General features: G+C 38.4%; 1 protein-coding gene across 4 annotated transcripts in view; it reads left to right on the plus strand.

The window, feature by feature from the left end:
* Window positions 1-16,630, plus strand: part of RADX (RPA1 related single stranded DNA binding protein, X-linked) — a 77,866-nt gene that overhangs the window by 43,062 nt on the left and 18,174 nt on the right. For all 4 annotated transcript variants that reach the window (XM_003360407.5, XM_085008049.1, XM_085008050.1 and 1 more), the window contains 2 exons: window positions 4,532-4,605; window positions 14,038-14,328. In XM_003360407.5, the coding sequence (XP_003360455.4) occupies window positions 4,532-4,605; window positions 14,038-14,328 (365 nt within the window). The remainder of the gene's footprint in view (window positions 1-4,531; window positions 4,606-14,037; window positions 14,329-16,630) is intronic.

Genomic DNA, 16,630 nt, shown 5'->3' on the forward strand with positions numbered 1-16,630 from the left:
ATCACTTTCCATTCACTTTTAATGGAATCAATGATATAAACAGTCCCCAACTTAACAATCGTTCAACTCACAATTTTTCAACTTTACGATGGTATGAAAGCAATGCATTCAGTAGAAACCATACTTTAAATTTTGAATTTTTTTTTTTTTTGTCCTTTTGCCATTTCTTGGGCCGCTCCCGTGGCATATGGAGGTTCCCAGGCCAGGGGTCAAATCGGAGCTGTAGCCTCCGGCCTACGCCAGAGCCACAGCAATGTGGGATCCGAGCCGAGTCTGCAACCTACACCACAGCTCACGGCAACGCCGGATCGTTAACCCACTGAGCAAGGGCAGGGACGGAACCCGCAACCTCATGGTTCCTAGTCGGATTTGTTAACCACTGCGCCATGACGGGAACTCCTAAATTTTGAATTTTGATCTTTTTTTTTGACTAACAATATGCATTACTATACTCTTTTAATGCAGGGCAGTCAGCCACGAAATTGCAAGTGTAAACAACTGATACAGTGACAACCATCCTGTACCCATACAACCATTTTTTCACTTTCAATACAGTATTCAATAAATTACATGTGATATTAAATATTTCATTACAAAATTAGATGATTTTGCCCAACTGTAGGACAGTAAGTGTTTTGAGTAAGTTTAAGGTAGGCTAGGCTAAGCTACAGTGATCGATGGGTTAGGTGTATTAAATTCATTCTCAAGTTATGCTGTTTTCAGAGTACAGTGGGCTTATTGGGATTTAACCCCATCATAAGTTGAGGAAAATCTGTATTGGGGGCTAATGTCAATTTTTTTCTTTTCTTTCTTTTTTTCTTTTTTTTTAGGGCCACACCCACAGCATATGGAAGTTCCCAGGCTAGGGGTTGAATCAGAGCTGCAGCTGCTGGCCTACGCCACAGCCATAGCAATGCCAGAGCCAAGCCAGGTCTTCGACCTACACCACAGCTCACAGCAACGCCAGATCCTTAATCCCTTGAGTGAGGCCAGAGATTGAACCCTCATCCTCTTGGATGCTAGTCAGGTTCGTTACCACTGAGCCACAATGGGAACTCCCGGGGCTTATGTCAATTTTTATACTATTTGCTTAATCAAATAGTTTTAATTTTTCAGTTTCCCCTCTTTTAATTTGATAGGTATGTATTCTTTAGTGGTTACTCAATAAATCACAAACTGAACACTTGATTTATGGTTAAATACAAATTATTTTACCATTTTCCTGGTAATACTAGATTCTTAGAACACTTCAAGTCCATTTACTTCCATTTTCATTATTTTTGTCTTGTATTTTAATTTTACATACATTTTAAATTCTATGAGACATTATTTTCTTACATGGTTAGCATTCACAAAATATTTAAACACGTTTTTTAGGTTCTTTTTATTCCTACTTGTATTTCCATGCTTCTCTCTGGGATCATTTTCCTTCTGACTGAAGAATTACTCTTAGCACTTACTTCAGTATATCTTGCCAATGGTATATTCTCTGTTTTTGTTCAAAAACATCTTCATTTCACCTTTATTTCTAAAGGATGTGTTCACTAAGTTGCATGTTCTTTAAAATGTCCAATTCTACCATTCTAATACTTTCATTGTTTCTACTAAGAGTCAGACTAATGTCTTTTAATTACTCCTTCAAAGATATTGCATCCTTGCTCTCTGAGTGTTTTAAGATTTTTGTCTTTGATTTTCAACTGTTTAAATATGATGTACCAAGGACTGATTTTCTTTATTTTTGTACTCTTCTGAGATTGCTGAGCTTCTTGAATCTGTGAATTGATATCTTTCATCAGCTTTGGAAAACTATCTGCCATTACCTCTTCAAATATATTTTCTGCCTCATTATTTCTTCTCTTTCCACGATTCCTGTTTCTTACATTAGCACTTCTGTGAACAAGTTTCTTACACTGTATTCTTTTTAATTTATGTACATATTTCATTTTGGGTTTTGATTCTGTGCTTCGGTTTGGACCTGTTACTCCATTTACTTTTACTATATCCAATCTGCTAATAATCTTATCAGTTGAGTTCATTGAGCTCTTATTGGGTTTCCAATCCAATTAGCTGTACTGTTGTTCAATTCTAATACTGACTACCCAGATTTTAACATCAGACTCTACAGGTTTAAAAGCTTAATCCTCCACAAGATTGACCTTACATTAGATGCTAGTCATAATTCAGCTGGTCCCCAGGCTACTCTCATTTTTAACTAATTGGCTACAAATTTAGGAGTTCCTGACCCCCTAGAGTCAAAAGCTCACTATAATGATGCAGAGACCTCAGAAAAGCTCTATACTTATAGTCACAGTTTTATTATAAAGGATGCAGATCAGGAAGAGCCAAATGAGGAGACACATAAAGTCTGAGAGAAAACATGGGCTTTCTGTGCTTTCTTCTCCTTGTGGAATCCAGTCGTGTCACTCTACTGGCACATCATTGTATTCTAAATCCTGGATTGCTGACTCCAGTGTCTGTATCACCCATTGGTCTGCTTCCGTCAGTACAATTTAAAATAATTATAAATATGACCATTTAAGGGGTTGTATCAATGAGCATTTTAATCCAAATGGTAATGAACCATGGTGTACTCTGTTAGATGGTAAAATGCAATCAGAATATATCAAGCAATTCAAAAGTTAGCACTGAGGAATAAAATAGAATACATGGGACATTGTAACTTATTCTTTGCACTCTGTTGGTAAATTTTATTCCATCAAGATAGAGAATAAACCATACCAAGGTTAGGTGAATCCTTAAAAATCATTATCAGTGTCTCATTCTAAGAAAAGCAGAAGGCACTATAGGAAAGGCTACAATAATATTAATTTTATGTTGTTATATAAATGACGAAACGGCATGCTACAGAATCTAAGGTCAGTAAGTTGGTGAAAAGGGCAAAGTTATAGTATGGTTTGTTGCCTCTGACATAATTTTTATAATATTTGGTCCACTATCCATTATATGCAGTTATCTTGTTTTAGCCATCTTGTCTCTTTCTTTCCTCAGGTGCCCCCTTCAACTTCATATATTTTTGTTTTTCATCTCTCTTTTCAGTTTCTTCAGTTGATACCCACAGACATTATATACCTCCACTTCCATCATTTACCCTCTCACCTTTAAGACACAAGGCATACACATAAATGATTGTATTCTCCAGTATAAATCTCCTAAGCCAGTTTTGAAAAAATTTTATACCATATAACAGTGCAGTTAGAGTTTGGCAAGCTATTTCCTCTCATTTTTTTCAGATGAGAAAAAAAAATCTCTTTATAATGCCATGTATTTAAAAGTATATACATACTGTTTAATCTCAAAATATATGTAATTTAACTATATTTTAGTTATTTAAACGTATCTAAGAGTTTATGTTTTTGGTTTACTAATTTCTAGAAATACCATGTTTCAACAGTCAGAAAAAATGTAAAATTGCAAATATAAAGTGGGTTTTTATTTGCTGGAGTTTTATAGTTAAATGGATGCATTCTTCCTTTATGAAAGCCACTTATTTCTATTTTATTAATAACTCATTAGTAAAATAAAAATACTACAATTATGAAATACATCTATTAGTAAAATAAGTTGAGCAGTCTTATGTGACCTTCCACAATATGACATTTCCATTTTGCTTCATGCTTTCAGTTCTGGAAATGGCAATAGAAAAACTCATCCTAGAGAGATGCTGAAAGTTTATAAGGAAATCTTTATTATAAATGCAAGCTTCTCTCCTCAGCTTCAAAATAAGATGCTTCCCTTTTCAGTTTTTTTTTTTTTTTCAGTTCAATAAGCAGTTACTGCGTGGTTAGTCTGTGAAGACACAAAAATAAATAAACTTAAGTCTATATTTCTGTAGAGTTTATGGTAGACTCTAGTAGAAGAGACAGACCGAAAAACCAGTCATTTTATTACAGTGTGATGACTGCTATGATAAGTTTATTCGTGGCAGTATGACAGCATGTACCAGGATCAGTGAGTCTTGGCTAGAGAACAAGGATGACTTCTTATAGGAAATAATACCTGAGGTAATGTTGAAGGAGGAGTCCGAGTTAACTGGGCAAGGAAAAGGAGCCTAGGGTTTCCTGGCTGAAAGAAAAGCATGAAGGTTTGAAGCAACATAAGGCTTATAGAAAACTCTGAAATGAGGTTGGCGAGTTAGGCCAAATAATTTCCAGAATATTTGAACAAAGCAAACATGAAAATAGGTCATTGAACAAATGTTTAACTTCCTATCTCATAGAGGATGAAATACAAATATCTAGCTTTAGTTGATATTTAATAAAGTTGATCACTTTCTTTTGTGAAATACTCCTCAAAAGGACATTTCTATCTAGTGCAGTATGTGAATTATGTTAGTTTGGATATTTGTTCATAATTTTGAATGTTTCCCATAAATTTCTAATGCATGACTCTAAAAAACTAAATCTGTGCATTTTCTAAATGTACTGAATTAGAATAAATTCTGAGTGAAACCAATGAATTTGTTCCCATTCAAGCCTCTTTTCATAACTATCTATTTCTTTGTCTTTTGCAGAGTTACTGTGCCTCAGCCAGAAACTTCTGCAGAATCAAAAGGAAATAAACCAACCACATCAAGCAACGTCCAACGTATGTTGTTTTGATGATGATGATGATTTATAAAGTCTTTATGGAACACAATTATATACAGATTGCTATTTGATTTGATTATGCATTTTTGGGTCATGTTTGCCGCTGGCATAATATATGTACTTTACATAGACATGTAACTAGTTATTTTTATTTCTTTTTATTTATATTAGCTTAGGTCCTTGTCAAAAGTACTGGTTCTCAATTAAGAACAATTTAGTATCATCACCCAAGAGCAAATAAATATAAACAAACTTATACTTCCTATATTTTCTTTGGTAGTACATCCCTTCAGAAGTACTATTTTAAGGAGTTCCCGTCGTGGAGCAGTGGTTAACGAATCCGACTAGGAACCATGAGGTTGCAGGTTTGATCCCTGCCCTTGCTCAGTGGGTTGAGGATCTGGCGTTGCTATGAGCTGTGGTGTAGGTTGCAGACGAGGCTCGGATCCCCTGTTGCTGTGGCTTTGGTGTAGGCAGTGGCTGTAGCTCCAATTTGACCCCTAGCCTGGAAACTTCCATATGCCACCGGTGTAGCCCTAAAAAGACAAAAAAAAAAAAAGTCTTTTTAATTAACAGAATAATAAAACGGTATTAATTTTTTATTTGACAATAACTATAGGTAAGACTTAAAAGTTACTTATTGGGGAGTTCCCGTCGTGGCGCAGTGGTTAACGAATCTGACTAGGAACCATGAGGTTGCGGGTTCGGTCCCTGCCCTTGCTCAGTAGGTTAACGATCCGGCGTTGCCGTGAGCTGTGGTGTAGGTTGCAGACGCGGCTCGGATCCCCTGTTGCTGTGGCTCTGGCGTAGGCCGGTGGCTACAGCTCCAATTCGACCCCTAGCCTGGGAACCTCCATATGCCGCCGGAGCCGCCCAAGAAATAGCTAAAAAGACAAAAAAAAAAAAAAAGTTATAGTTCCTTCCTCTGCTCTTAGATAGACTGGTTTGAATTTTGGGTTCATTTCTGAAGAGCTTTCATAGCACAGTTTAGTTCTGGTAGGGTATCCTTAGAATGATTTTTGTTTAAATCAGATCTCACAAAAAGTCATCTCTTTAGACTAGACTTTTTTAACTCTTTAGATCCTTCTTGCTTTTTGAGTTCTTCTTGTTTGAAGATTGACTCCTAGTTAATCTGACAGATTAAGAACCCACAAAAGGATCTGAACTGCAACTCCCCCTAAAAAAGGTAGAAAATAAGAGGAAAATCATTATAAATATATAACTAAACTGAAACAACAATGAAAAATCTCTAAGTGGCCAAAACAAAAGAGTTGAAATTTAGTGGTGAGTAGGAACTAAAACTGTTCATGGGCATTTCAGATCTAGATAGAAGCCTGAATGGTCATAGGCTAAGGTATAATAACCATGTAGAAAGGAGAGTCCAGACCGCAGGCCTTTTGCATGTGACGAAGTAGAATTAATATAAAGTTGGAAGGTTATTAAGGGCCAGTTAAATTATCTTCATCAACATAAGGAAGTATCAAGGAGCTTTCTGTATTCTCTGAGTAATGGGTAGGAAAATTGACTTAGTACCCACATACTTGAATTAGAACTCTTGTCGGAAGTTCCTTGGTGGCCTAGTGGTTAAGGAAAAGGCATTGCCACCACCATGGCTCAAGTTACTGCTGTGGCTTAGGTTTGATCCCTGGCCCAGGAACTTCCACATGCAGGGGGAATAGCAAAAAAACAAAACAAAACAAAAAAAAACCCTTGTTGAACAACAAATTCTATTTCACTAGTCTGTATGTATGTCCCTATACCAGTATCACTGTTTTGATTACTGTATCTTTGTATGAAGTTTTGAAATTGGGGAATATGAGTTCTTCGACTTTGTTCTTCTTGTTTAAGATTGCTTTAGCATTCAGGATTTCTTGTAATTCCATGAATTTAAGGATCTATTTTACTATTTCTGCAAAATAGACTTTTGAGATTTAATGAGTCTATAGATTGTTTTAGATAGTATTGACATATAAGTTTTCTAGTCCTTGAACATAGGACTTCTTTCTATTCATTTTCAAGTATTTAATTTATTTCAGCCATGTTTTGTAGTTTTCAGTGTACAAGTCTTTAACCTCCTTGCTTAAATTGATTCCTAAGTATTCTATTCTTTTAGCTGCTATTATAATTGAAACAGCTTTTTTAATTTCTTTTCAAACTCTTTTCTTGTTATAGGTCTATGGAGATTTTCTTTTCTTTTTTAGCGAGTTAGGTAAATTTTTTGTTTTTAGGAATTTGTTTCATCTAGGTTTTCTAATTTGTTGGTGTATGGTTGTTCATAGTATTCTATTATAATCCTTTGTATTTCTACAATTAATCATGTTTTCATTTCTGAATTTAGGTATTTATGTCTCTCTCTTTAGGGAGGAAGTTGGTTGAGGTAAAGTATCAATTTTGTTGGTCTTTTTTTTTGGTCCCACCCATGGCCAGAAGTTCCCAGGCCAGGAATCAAACCGCTGCCATACCAGAGATCTGGGTCACTGCAGTGACAATGCCAGATCCTTAACCTGCTGAGCCACACAGGAACTCCTATATAAATCTTTTTGAGTTAGTGTTTTTGATTTCTTAGATAAATACACATTAGTAGAATTGCTGGATCATATTGTTATTTTATCTTTATTTTTATTTTTTGGCCATGCCCATGGCATGTGGAAATTCCCAGGCTAGGGATTGAACCCACACCAAAGCAGCAACCCAAACTGCTGCAGTGACAATGCTGGATCCTTAACCTGCTCCACAAGAGTACTTCCGTCTATCTTTACGTTTTTGAGGAACCTCCATACTGTTTTCCATAGTCACTACTCCAATTTACATTCCCACCAACAGCATACAAGGGTTCCCTTTTCTCCACATCCTCACCAAAACTTGTATTTCTTGTGTTTTGGGTAATAGCCATTTTAACAAACGTGAGATGATATCTCATTATGATTTTGATTTGCATTTCCCTGATGATTAGTGATGTCAAACATCTTTTTATGTTTCTGTTGACCATTCATATGTCTTCTTTAGAAAAATGTCTATTCAGACCCTCTACCTCCCCGCCCCCCGCCACCGCCCATCTGTCTTTGTTGGCTGTACCAGCCACATGCAGTTCCCAGGTCAGGGATTGAACCCACACTACAGCAGTGACAACACCAGATCCTTTACCTACTGAGCCATCAGGGAACTTGCCTCTGCCCGTTTTTATTTTTTCATTTTATTTTTTTTGTCTTTTTGCCTTTTCTAGAGCCACTCCCGTGGCATATGGAGGTTCCCAGGCTAAGGGTCCAATCGGAGCTGTAGCCACCAGCCTACGCCTGAACCACAGCAACGTGGGATCTGAGCCACGTCTGCGACCTACACCACAGCTCACGGCAACGCTGAATCCTTAACCCAGTGAGCAAGGCCAGGGATCAAACCCACAACCTCATGGTTCCTAGTCGGATTCGTTAACCACTGCACCATGACAGGAACTCCCTGCCCCTTTTTAAATAGCACTGTTTGTTTTTTACTATTGAGTTGAATGAGTGCTTGATATATTTGGGTATTAATCCCTTATCAGATATATGATTTGCAACCGTTTTCTCCCATTCAGTAGGTTGCTTTTTCCTTTTCTGTGGAGAAGCTTTTTAGTTTGATGTAGTCCCATTTATTTATTATACTACAGTTTTAATGAGTGAATTAGGTCTCTATGTCTTCATATGATTACTAATGTATTCCCAAATGCTTCATGAGAGATTTGGAAATTACTATCTATAAATTCACAAGTCACTCATTTTGTGACTATATAGCTAATTTGTGTGCATGGTTTGATTGTGCTAGGTGTTTTGAAGACTAGAAAGTTTAATATCTTATCCTTTGTATCTGGTAACTTCGAAAAGTAGGTAAGACATACATTGAAAAGTTAACAATAAACAATAACAATACGACTGAGATCATAAGACATTATAGGTAGCCTCTGACTTACACAGTCCTTTTAAAAAGTCCATTATATATATGCTTCCAAGCACAAACCTGATCACTGACTGGAATATCCTGCTTTTTTTTTTTCTAGCCTTGTAGATCTTGTACCAGCATGGGATCGGTGAAAGCAAGGGGGAAAGAGGCAAAGGAAAGAGCTCTTCTCCATCCTCCATGCCTCCATACATCCTTACCTATCACTCTTACACACATAATGAAATGCTGAGGGTAGATTTTGTGACGAAACACAATCAGTATGCCTACACACATACATTTATATCATGTCCTTTTTCGCTTCACAACCTAAATGTGGTTTTCTCCTGAAATTTTTCCTCATTAACACATAAATGCATTCTCACCAGAAATAAGGGTAAACTGAACCATTAAAATAGCAGCGATCACTATAATCGTAATATAGAATCATATACACACAAAAATATAGTTGCGATAGGTGATTATTAACCCGGATCTTAGTTATGCATTAGACATAAAACATAGTGTGTCATTATTTTAGTAATATTCAAGCTAGTGTGTAATTTTCCATCTTAGTTTTAGAAAAACCTGAACTCTAGATGTATTTTGTCTCTTTGCTGATTATTGCCTTTGGAATCTCGCTGTTCACAACCAATGACTACCAGTATCTCTTGTACTGGTCTCATCCATTTGTATTAATTATGAATATTGTGACAGTTAATTAGAGTCCCAAGTTACTAAATAGAAAAAACAATGAATGATTTTTTTCAGAGCTTTTCATATAAACATTAAACCTTGCCAGTTCTTTTTTGGCTGCACCTGTGACATAAGGAAGTTCCCAGGCCAGGGATCAAACTCACAACACCTCAGAGACCACGCCAGGTCCTTAACCCACTGTGCCACATCAGAAATTCCAGTCTTGCCAGTTCTTTTTTTGGGGGGAGGGATACTTTTTTTTTTATTAAAGTGTGGTTGATTTACAATGTTGTGCCAATTTCTGCTGTCCAGCAAAGTGACCCAGTCTCTCACACACACGCATATACATTCTTTTTCTCATATCATCCCCCATCATATTCCATCCCAAGAGATTGGACACAGTTCCCTGTGTTATACAGTAGGACCTCATTGCCCAACCATTCTAAATGTAATAGTTTGCGTCTACTAACCCCAAACTCCCAGTCCATCTCACTCCCTCCCCGCCCTTGGCAACCACAAGTCTGTTCTCCATGTCCGTGAATCTGTTTCTATTCTGTAGATAGGTTAATTTGTGTCACATTTTAGATTCCATATATAAGTGATATCATATAGTATTTGTCTTTCTGTTTCTGACTTCACTTAGTATGAGAATCTCTAGTCACATCCATGTTGCTGCAAATGGCATTATTTTGTTCTTTTTTATGGCTGAGTAGTATTCCATTGAGTATATGTAATACATCTTCTTAATCCATTCATCTGTTGGTGGACATTTAGGTTGTTTCTCTGTCTTGGCTATTGTGAATAGTGCTGCTATGAACATACGGGTGCATGTATCTTTTTGAATTATAGCTTTGTCCACTTTGGATATATGCCCAGGAGTGGGATTGCTAGATCATATTATAGTTCTTTTTTTTATTATTTTCCCAATACAATTTTTTTATACTGTGCAGCATGGTGACCCAGTTACACATACATGTACACATTGTATTTTCTCACATTATCATGCTCCATCGTAAGTGACTAGACATAGTTTCGAGTGCTACACAGCAGGATCTCATTGCTAATCCATTCCAAAAGCAATAGTTTGCATCTATTAATCCCAAGTTCCCAATCCATCCCGCTCCCTCCCCCTCCCCCTTGGCAACCATGAGTCTATTCTCCAAGTCCGTGATTTTCTTTTCTGTGGAAAGGTTCATTTGTGCCTTATATTAGATTGCAGATAAAAGTGATATCATGGTATTTGTCTTTCTCTTTCTGACTTACTTCACTTAGTATGAGAATCTCTAGTTCCACCCAAGTTGCTGAAAATGGCATTATGTCATTCTATTTTTATGGCTGAGTAGTATTTCATTGTGTATATACACCACATCTTCCTAATCCAATCATCTGTCAGTGGACATTTGGCTTGTTTCCATGTCTTGGCTGTTGTGAATAGTGCTTTTAGTTTTCTGAGGAACCTCCACACTGTTTTCCATAGTGGTTGTACCAATTTACATTCCCACCAACAGTGTAGGAGGCTTCTCTTTTCTCCACAACCTCTCCAGCATTTGTTATTAGTAGACTTATTAATGATGACTATTCTGACCAGTGTGAGGTGGTACCTCATAGTAGTTTTGATTTGCATTTCTCTAATAACTAGTGATGTTGAGCATTTTTTCATGTGCCCGCTGGCCGTCCATATGACTTCTTTGGAGAAATGTCTATTTAGGTCTTCTGTCCATTTTTCAATTGGGTTGTTTATTTTGTTGTTGTTGAATTGTATGAGTTATTTTTATATTTTGGAGATTAAGCCCTTGTCAGTTGCATCATTTGCAACTATTTTCTCCCATTCCATATGTTGTCTTTTCACTTTTTTTGTGGTTTCCTTTGCTGTGCAAAAGTTGCCAGTTCTTAACAATCAAATAAGAAAGCAGGCATAGGAGTTCCCTCGTGGCTCAGTGGTTAACGAATCCGACTAGGAACCATGAGGTTGCAGGTTCAATCCCTGGCCTTGCTCAGTGGGTTAAGGATCCAGCATTGCCATGAGCTGTGGTGTAGGTCGCAGACGCGGCTTGGATCCTGTGTTGCTGCGGCTCTGGCGTAGGCCAGTGGCTATAGCTCCGATTCGACCCCTAGCCTGGGAACCTAAATATGCTGCAAGTGGGCCCCAGAAAAGGCAAAAAAAAGACAAAAAAAAAAAAAAGAAAGCAGGCATAGAAAATATTCTGACGTATTCCTGACAGTGTCGATTTTTTTTTCCCGTGGGAAAGATGTAATTACTTAATTGTAAAAAATTGGAATAGCCTATAACTTGTTCTCTGCATACTTTTTTTTTCTTTTTATGGCCACACATGCGGGATATAGAAATTCCCAGGCTTGGGGTTGAATTCGAATGACAGCTGCTAGCCAACACCACAGCCACAGCAATGCCAGATCTGAGCCACATCTGAGACCTATGCTGCATCTTGCAGCAATGCTGGATCCTTAACCCACTGAGTAAGGCCAGGGATTGAACCTGCATCCTCACAGATGCTATGTCAGGTTCTTAACCCACTGAGCCACAACAGAACTCCACGCATGCTATATTCTTTTTTGGCCATGCCCATGGAAATTACTGCTGCACTGATTCTTAACCTACTGTGCCACAGGGGAACTCTTGCATGCTCTATTTTAGAAGAAATCAGTCAGAAATTCTCACTATAACGTGTAATAGCTACTTACTGCTAATCTAAGTATGTACTTTTATTAATTTGGGTAAGGGAAGTTCAATTTCTAGAAAATAAAAAGGTTAAATCATTGCCCAGTCCTCAGTTTAGAACTATTAATTTTGTTTTCCTCTTGGCTTTATTGATTCCTTTCCTGTTCATGTGTGATTAAATGTTTTTATCCTTTTTGTTATTAAGCATTACTATAGGAAGTTAAAAATGTTCATCAACTAAATTTTGAATTTAAAAGAAAAAAAAAAAAAAACTCTTGCAATGCGATATTTTGAATTCCTGGGAGGAAGTTCAACTTCTCATCCTCTCTTAAAATTCAACCTAGAATAAAGTTCAAAAAGCAGAAGAGGTGTATTAAATACACTGAAACCTTACTGTTGAAGCACCTTTCTGTCTCAGCAAGGTTTTTTTAATACTAGGAAAATAATGAATACCAAGGCATAGGCAGCCTTCAAGGAAGCAATTTCAGCAACCTGTTAAACCCTGGAACAGAGTTGCTGTCAGCTTGCCTTTTCTGGCAGAACTGACAACATGAGAAGTTCCACAAAAATCTTTTTTTCTGATTCACTCTGTCTTCAGTTCCCAAGGTATGTTCCCAATTAAAATATTATTTTTCCAAATTCCTTGGCATGGTATCTGATACCTAATAGGTGCTCAATAATTATTTGCTGAGTGAATGAATGAATGAATGAATGTGTTAATGTGTAAAAGAGAAATTATATTCTGCCTTAGAAACTAAATGTTAGATAAATTATATATAAATGATAAATTAACTTGATAATAGAGAACTATCAAGAATTGAAGTGGTCTTTTGTTTCAATTTAGATCCCTCTTTGTTTTCTACATGTTATATCTCAATGGAATACCATATAAAATAAATACCTGGTCCTTTTGAAGGAGATTTATATCCAAGAAAAAGAGTATATTTTGTATTTGTTCAGGGTACTTTAATTAATTTATTTATTTAGGGCCACACCCTCGGCATATGGAGGTTCCCAGGCTAGGAGTCTAATCAGAGCTGTAGCTGCCTGCCTATACCACAGCCACAGCAACACCAGTTCCAAGCCTCATCTGCGACCTACACCACAGCTCACGACAATGCTGGATCCTTAACCCACTGACCTAGGCCAAGGATCAAACCTGCGTCCTCATGGATGCTAGTCAGATTCGTTTCCACTGAGCCACGACGGGAACTCCATGTTCAGGGTACTTTTAGCAAAGATTAACAAAATTTTATTTTAAGCTTAAATTCCACCAGTACTAAGTGGTGGTCCAATGTCTAAAGGTTATTATTCTCATGCATTTGACCTAACTTGAATCTCTCACTGAATATAAAAGGAGTGTATTTTTTTTTTCTTTTTGCTTTTTCTAGGGCCGCTCCCGCGGCATATGGAGGTTCCCAGGCTAGGGGTCGAATTGGAGCTACAGCTGCCAGCCTACACCAGAGGCACAGCAACTCGGGATCTGAGCCACGTCTGCGACCTACACCACAGCCCACAGCAATGCCGGATCCTTAACCGATTGAGCAAAGGCCAGGGATCGAACCCGCAACCTCATGGTTCCTGGTCGGATTCGTTAACCACTGAGCCATGAGAGGAACTCCGGAATATTTGTTTATTTAAGAATATTTAGGAAATATAGAAAAAGTATAAAGAAGATAATTACAAATCTCATTAATTTCAGCAACAGAGAAAACAATACTACTTTTTAATATTTTGCAGTAAAAGTTTATTTTGGAAAGTGAATTTTAGTTCTTTGCTTACTTTAATAAGAATTATCTTTTGGACATTCAGTTTACATTTTGTAGGTGGTTGTTTTGATTTTTAAAGTTAATTAAGTTATTTCTCTTTAACCTGTGCTTTTTTTCCCCCTTTTTCAGCCACACCCACAGCATATGGAAGTTCCCAGGCCAGAGACTGAATCTGAGCTGTAGCTGCAGCCCACACCACAGCCATGGCAACACCCACTGAGCTGGGCCAGGGATCCAACCAGCAGCACCACAGAGACAAGCCAGAGCATTAGTTCACTCTGCCACAGCAGGAATTCCTAACCTGTGCTTTTTCGTGGTGAATTACTTGATTTGGCCAGTTTATAGATCAATTATGTTCATCTCATTGTTTCTTTAACAGGTCGAGGAAGCACAGGCATTGGCGTCCAAGGGAAAGCCAGAAAAACTATAAGTGATAGATGGGAAAGCCTGCTGTGGAGAGAGAAAAAGTTCGGCTTAATAGATCACCTACGTTACAGCTCTGTTCATCCTGAAAGTATTCCACGGAAATTTATTTTTGAACACAGAAATTTTCTTACCCAGCAGTATAATTCTCAGCCTGCAAAATACATACCACCAGAAGGAAGACCCCCAAAACTTGATGACTTTAAGAGTGCCCGAAGTCTTGGACATTTTGAAATAACCATCTTAGGTAAGTCAACTATTTTTTTTTTTTTTTTGCATTTTTAGGGCTGCACCAGCGGCACATGGAGGTTCCCAGGCTAGGGGTCGAATTGGAGCTGCAGCTGCCGGCCTACACCACAGCAATGCCAGATCTGAGCCACGTCTGTGACCTACACTGCAGCTCTCAGCAACACCAGATCCTTAATCCACTGAGGGAGGCCAAGGATCGAACCCGCGTCCTCATGGATACTAGTTGGGTTCATTAACCACGGAGCCACGACGAGAACTCCTTTCAATATTATTAATTTGGTGTAATATAAATATAGATGATACTATTTTGATTTTTAAAATTAAGCACTCACACCCCCAAAAAAATTAAGGCTGGAAAAACAAACCAAAACATAGAACTATCACTAATCTTCAAGCCCCCTTCAATTCTTCCATGCTTGGTTTCAATAACCAGGCATGTCATGCTTTGGGATGGATGTGGCTTACAGTGAGCCTGATGTTATGATTCTTCTATAAACAACTTTCTCATCCCTGGAGGAGCTAAAGGACTTGAGTAACATCTTGGGGCTTTTTCTTGATGTAGTGGATGTAATAAAATTTTCAAAGACTCTAAAAAAAAAAAAAAAGTTAAGGCCAAGGAGCGCTCCTGTTTGGCTCAAACCCAAGGAATGGAACATTAATTCTGGACTAAATTAAGCTTCAATCGTGGGCTTAGTCATACTGACAAGTCTTTGGGAAAAGAATGAGAACCAAGGGAACTTTCCTTATCCCTGACTCCAGCTCTCATTCTCTTCTCCTTTAGCCACCACTTTCTTGCTCATATCCTCTGCCTCTATCTTGATGATCTGAGCCATTGAAGGGAAAATGTAGCTTCAAGAGAAAGGAATACTAACTAATCCAGTGAAGATCTTATGAACAGAGATCTGTTTAGCCCCTGTAGAAAATAAAATTCTCCGAGTTCCTGTTGTGGCGCAGTGGTTAACGAATCCGACTAGGAACCATAAGGTTGCAGGTTCGATCCCTGGCCTCGCTCAGTGGGTCAAGGATCCAGCATTGCCGTGAGCTGTGGTGTAGGTTGTAGACATGACTCGGATCCCACGTTGCCATGGGCGCGGCCCAAGAGAAGGCAAAAAAGGACAAAAAAAAAAAAAGAAAGAAAATTCTCAAGTAACTTAGGTTGAACAGAAAGAAGCTATTTTAAAAATTACCTGGAGTTCCCGTCGTGGCGCAGTGGTTAACGAATCCGACTAGGAACCATGAGGTTGCGGGTTCGGTCCCTGCCCTTGCTCAGTGGGTTAACGATCTGGCGTTGCCGTGAGCTGTGGTGTAGGTTGCAGACGCGGCTCGGATCCCGCGTTGCTGTGGCTCTGGCGTAGGCCGGTGGCTACAGCTCCGATTCAACCCCTAGCCTGGGAACCTCCATATGCCGCGGGAGCGGCCCAAGAAATAGCAACAACAATAACAAAACAACAACAACAACAAAATAAATAAATAAATAAATAAAAATTACCTTATGCAACAAGGGGCAATAAACTAATTTTCTCAGATTGTCCTAAACCAACAAGTAGCTTTAGAACTTTCAGAAATTTAAAGATGTCAACACATTTTTATTTTATTTTATTTTATTTTTTTGGTCTTTTTGCTATTTCTTGGGCCGCTCCTGCAGCATATGGAGGTTCCCAGGCTAGGGGTCTAATCAGAGCTGTAGCCACTGGCCTACATCAGAGCCACAGCAACGCGGGATCCGAGCCGCGTCTGCAACCTACACCACAGCTCACGGCAACGCCAGATCGTTAACCCACTGAGCAAGGGCAGGGACCGAACCCGCAACCTCATGGTTCCTAGTCGGATTCGTTAACCACTGCGCCACGACAGGAACTCCTCAACACGTTTTTAAACGTTTTTGTGTGTGTCTTTTTAGGGCTGCACCCGCAGCATATGGTGGTTCCCACGCTAGGGGTCGAATCGGAGCTGTAGCTGCCGGCCTACACCACAGCCACAGCAACACCAGATCTGAGCCTTGTCTGCGACCCACACCACAGCTCACAGCAGTGCTGGATCCTTAACCCACTGAGCAAGGCCAGGGATCAAACCTGCATCCTCATGGATACTAGTCAGATTTGTTTCCACTGAGCCATGACGGGAACTCCTAAACATATTTATTTTTAAAGTTTGTTTCTCATGAATGATCAATGTACACAAAAAATTAAATGTAAAATAAAATCATAGCTAAAATGAGCTACTTTCTAGGTCAAGGAAATTTGTGTTGGTCTTTGAAAAGACGATCTTGTTACCTTAAAATGAAAGAACGATGAAATTCC

Source organism: Sus scrofa, chromosome X (genome assembly GCF_054392235.1).
Source record: "Sus scrofa isolate SSC_HxYL_T2T_F1_AM1 chromosome X, Sscrofa_HxYL_maternal_Yorkshire_Landrace_v2.0, whole genome shotgun sequence".
Classification (NCBI taxonomy): Eukaryota; Metazoa; Chordata; class Mammalia; order Artiodactyla; family Suidae; genus Sus; species Sus scrofa.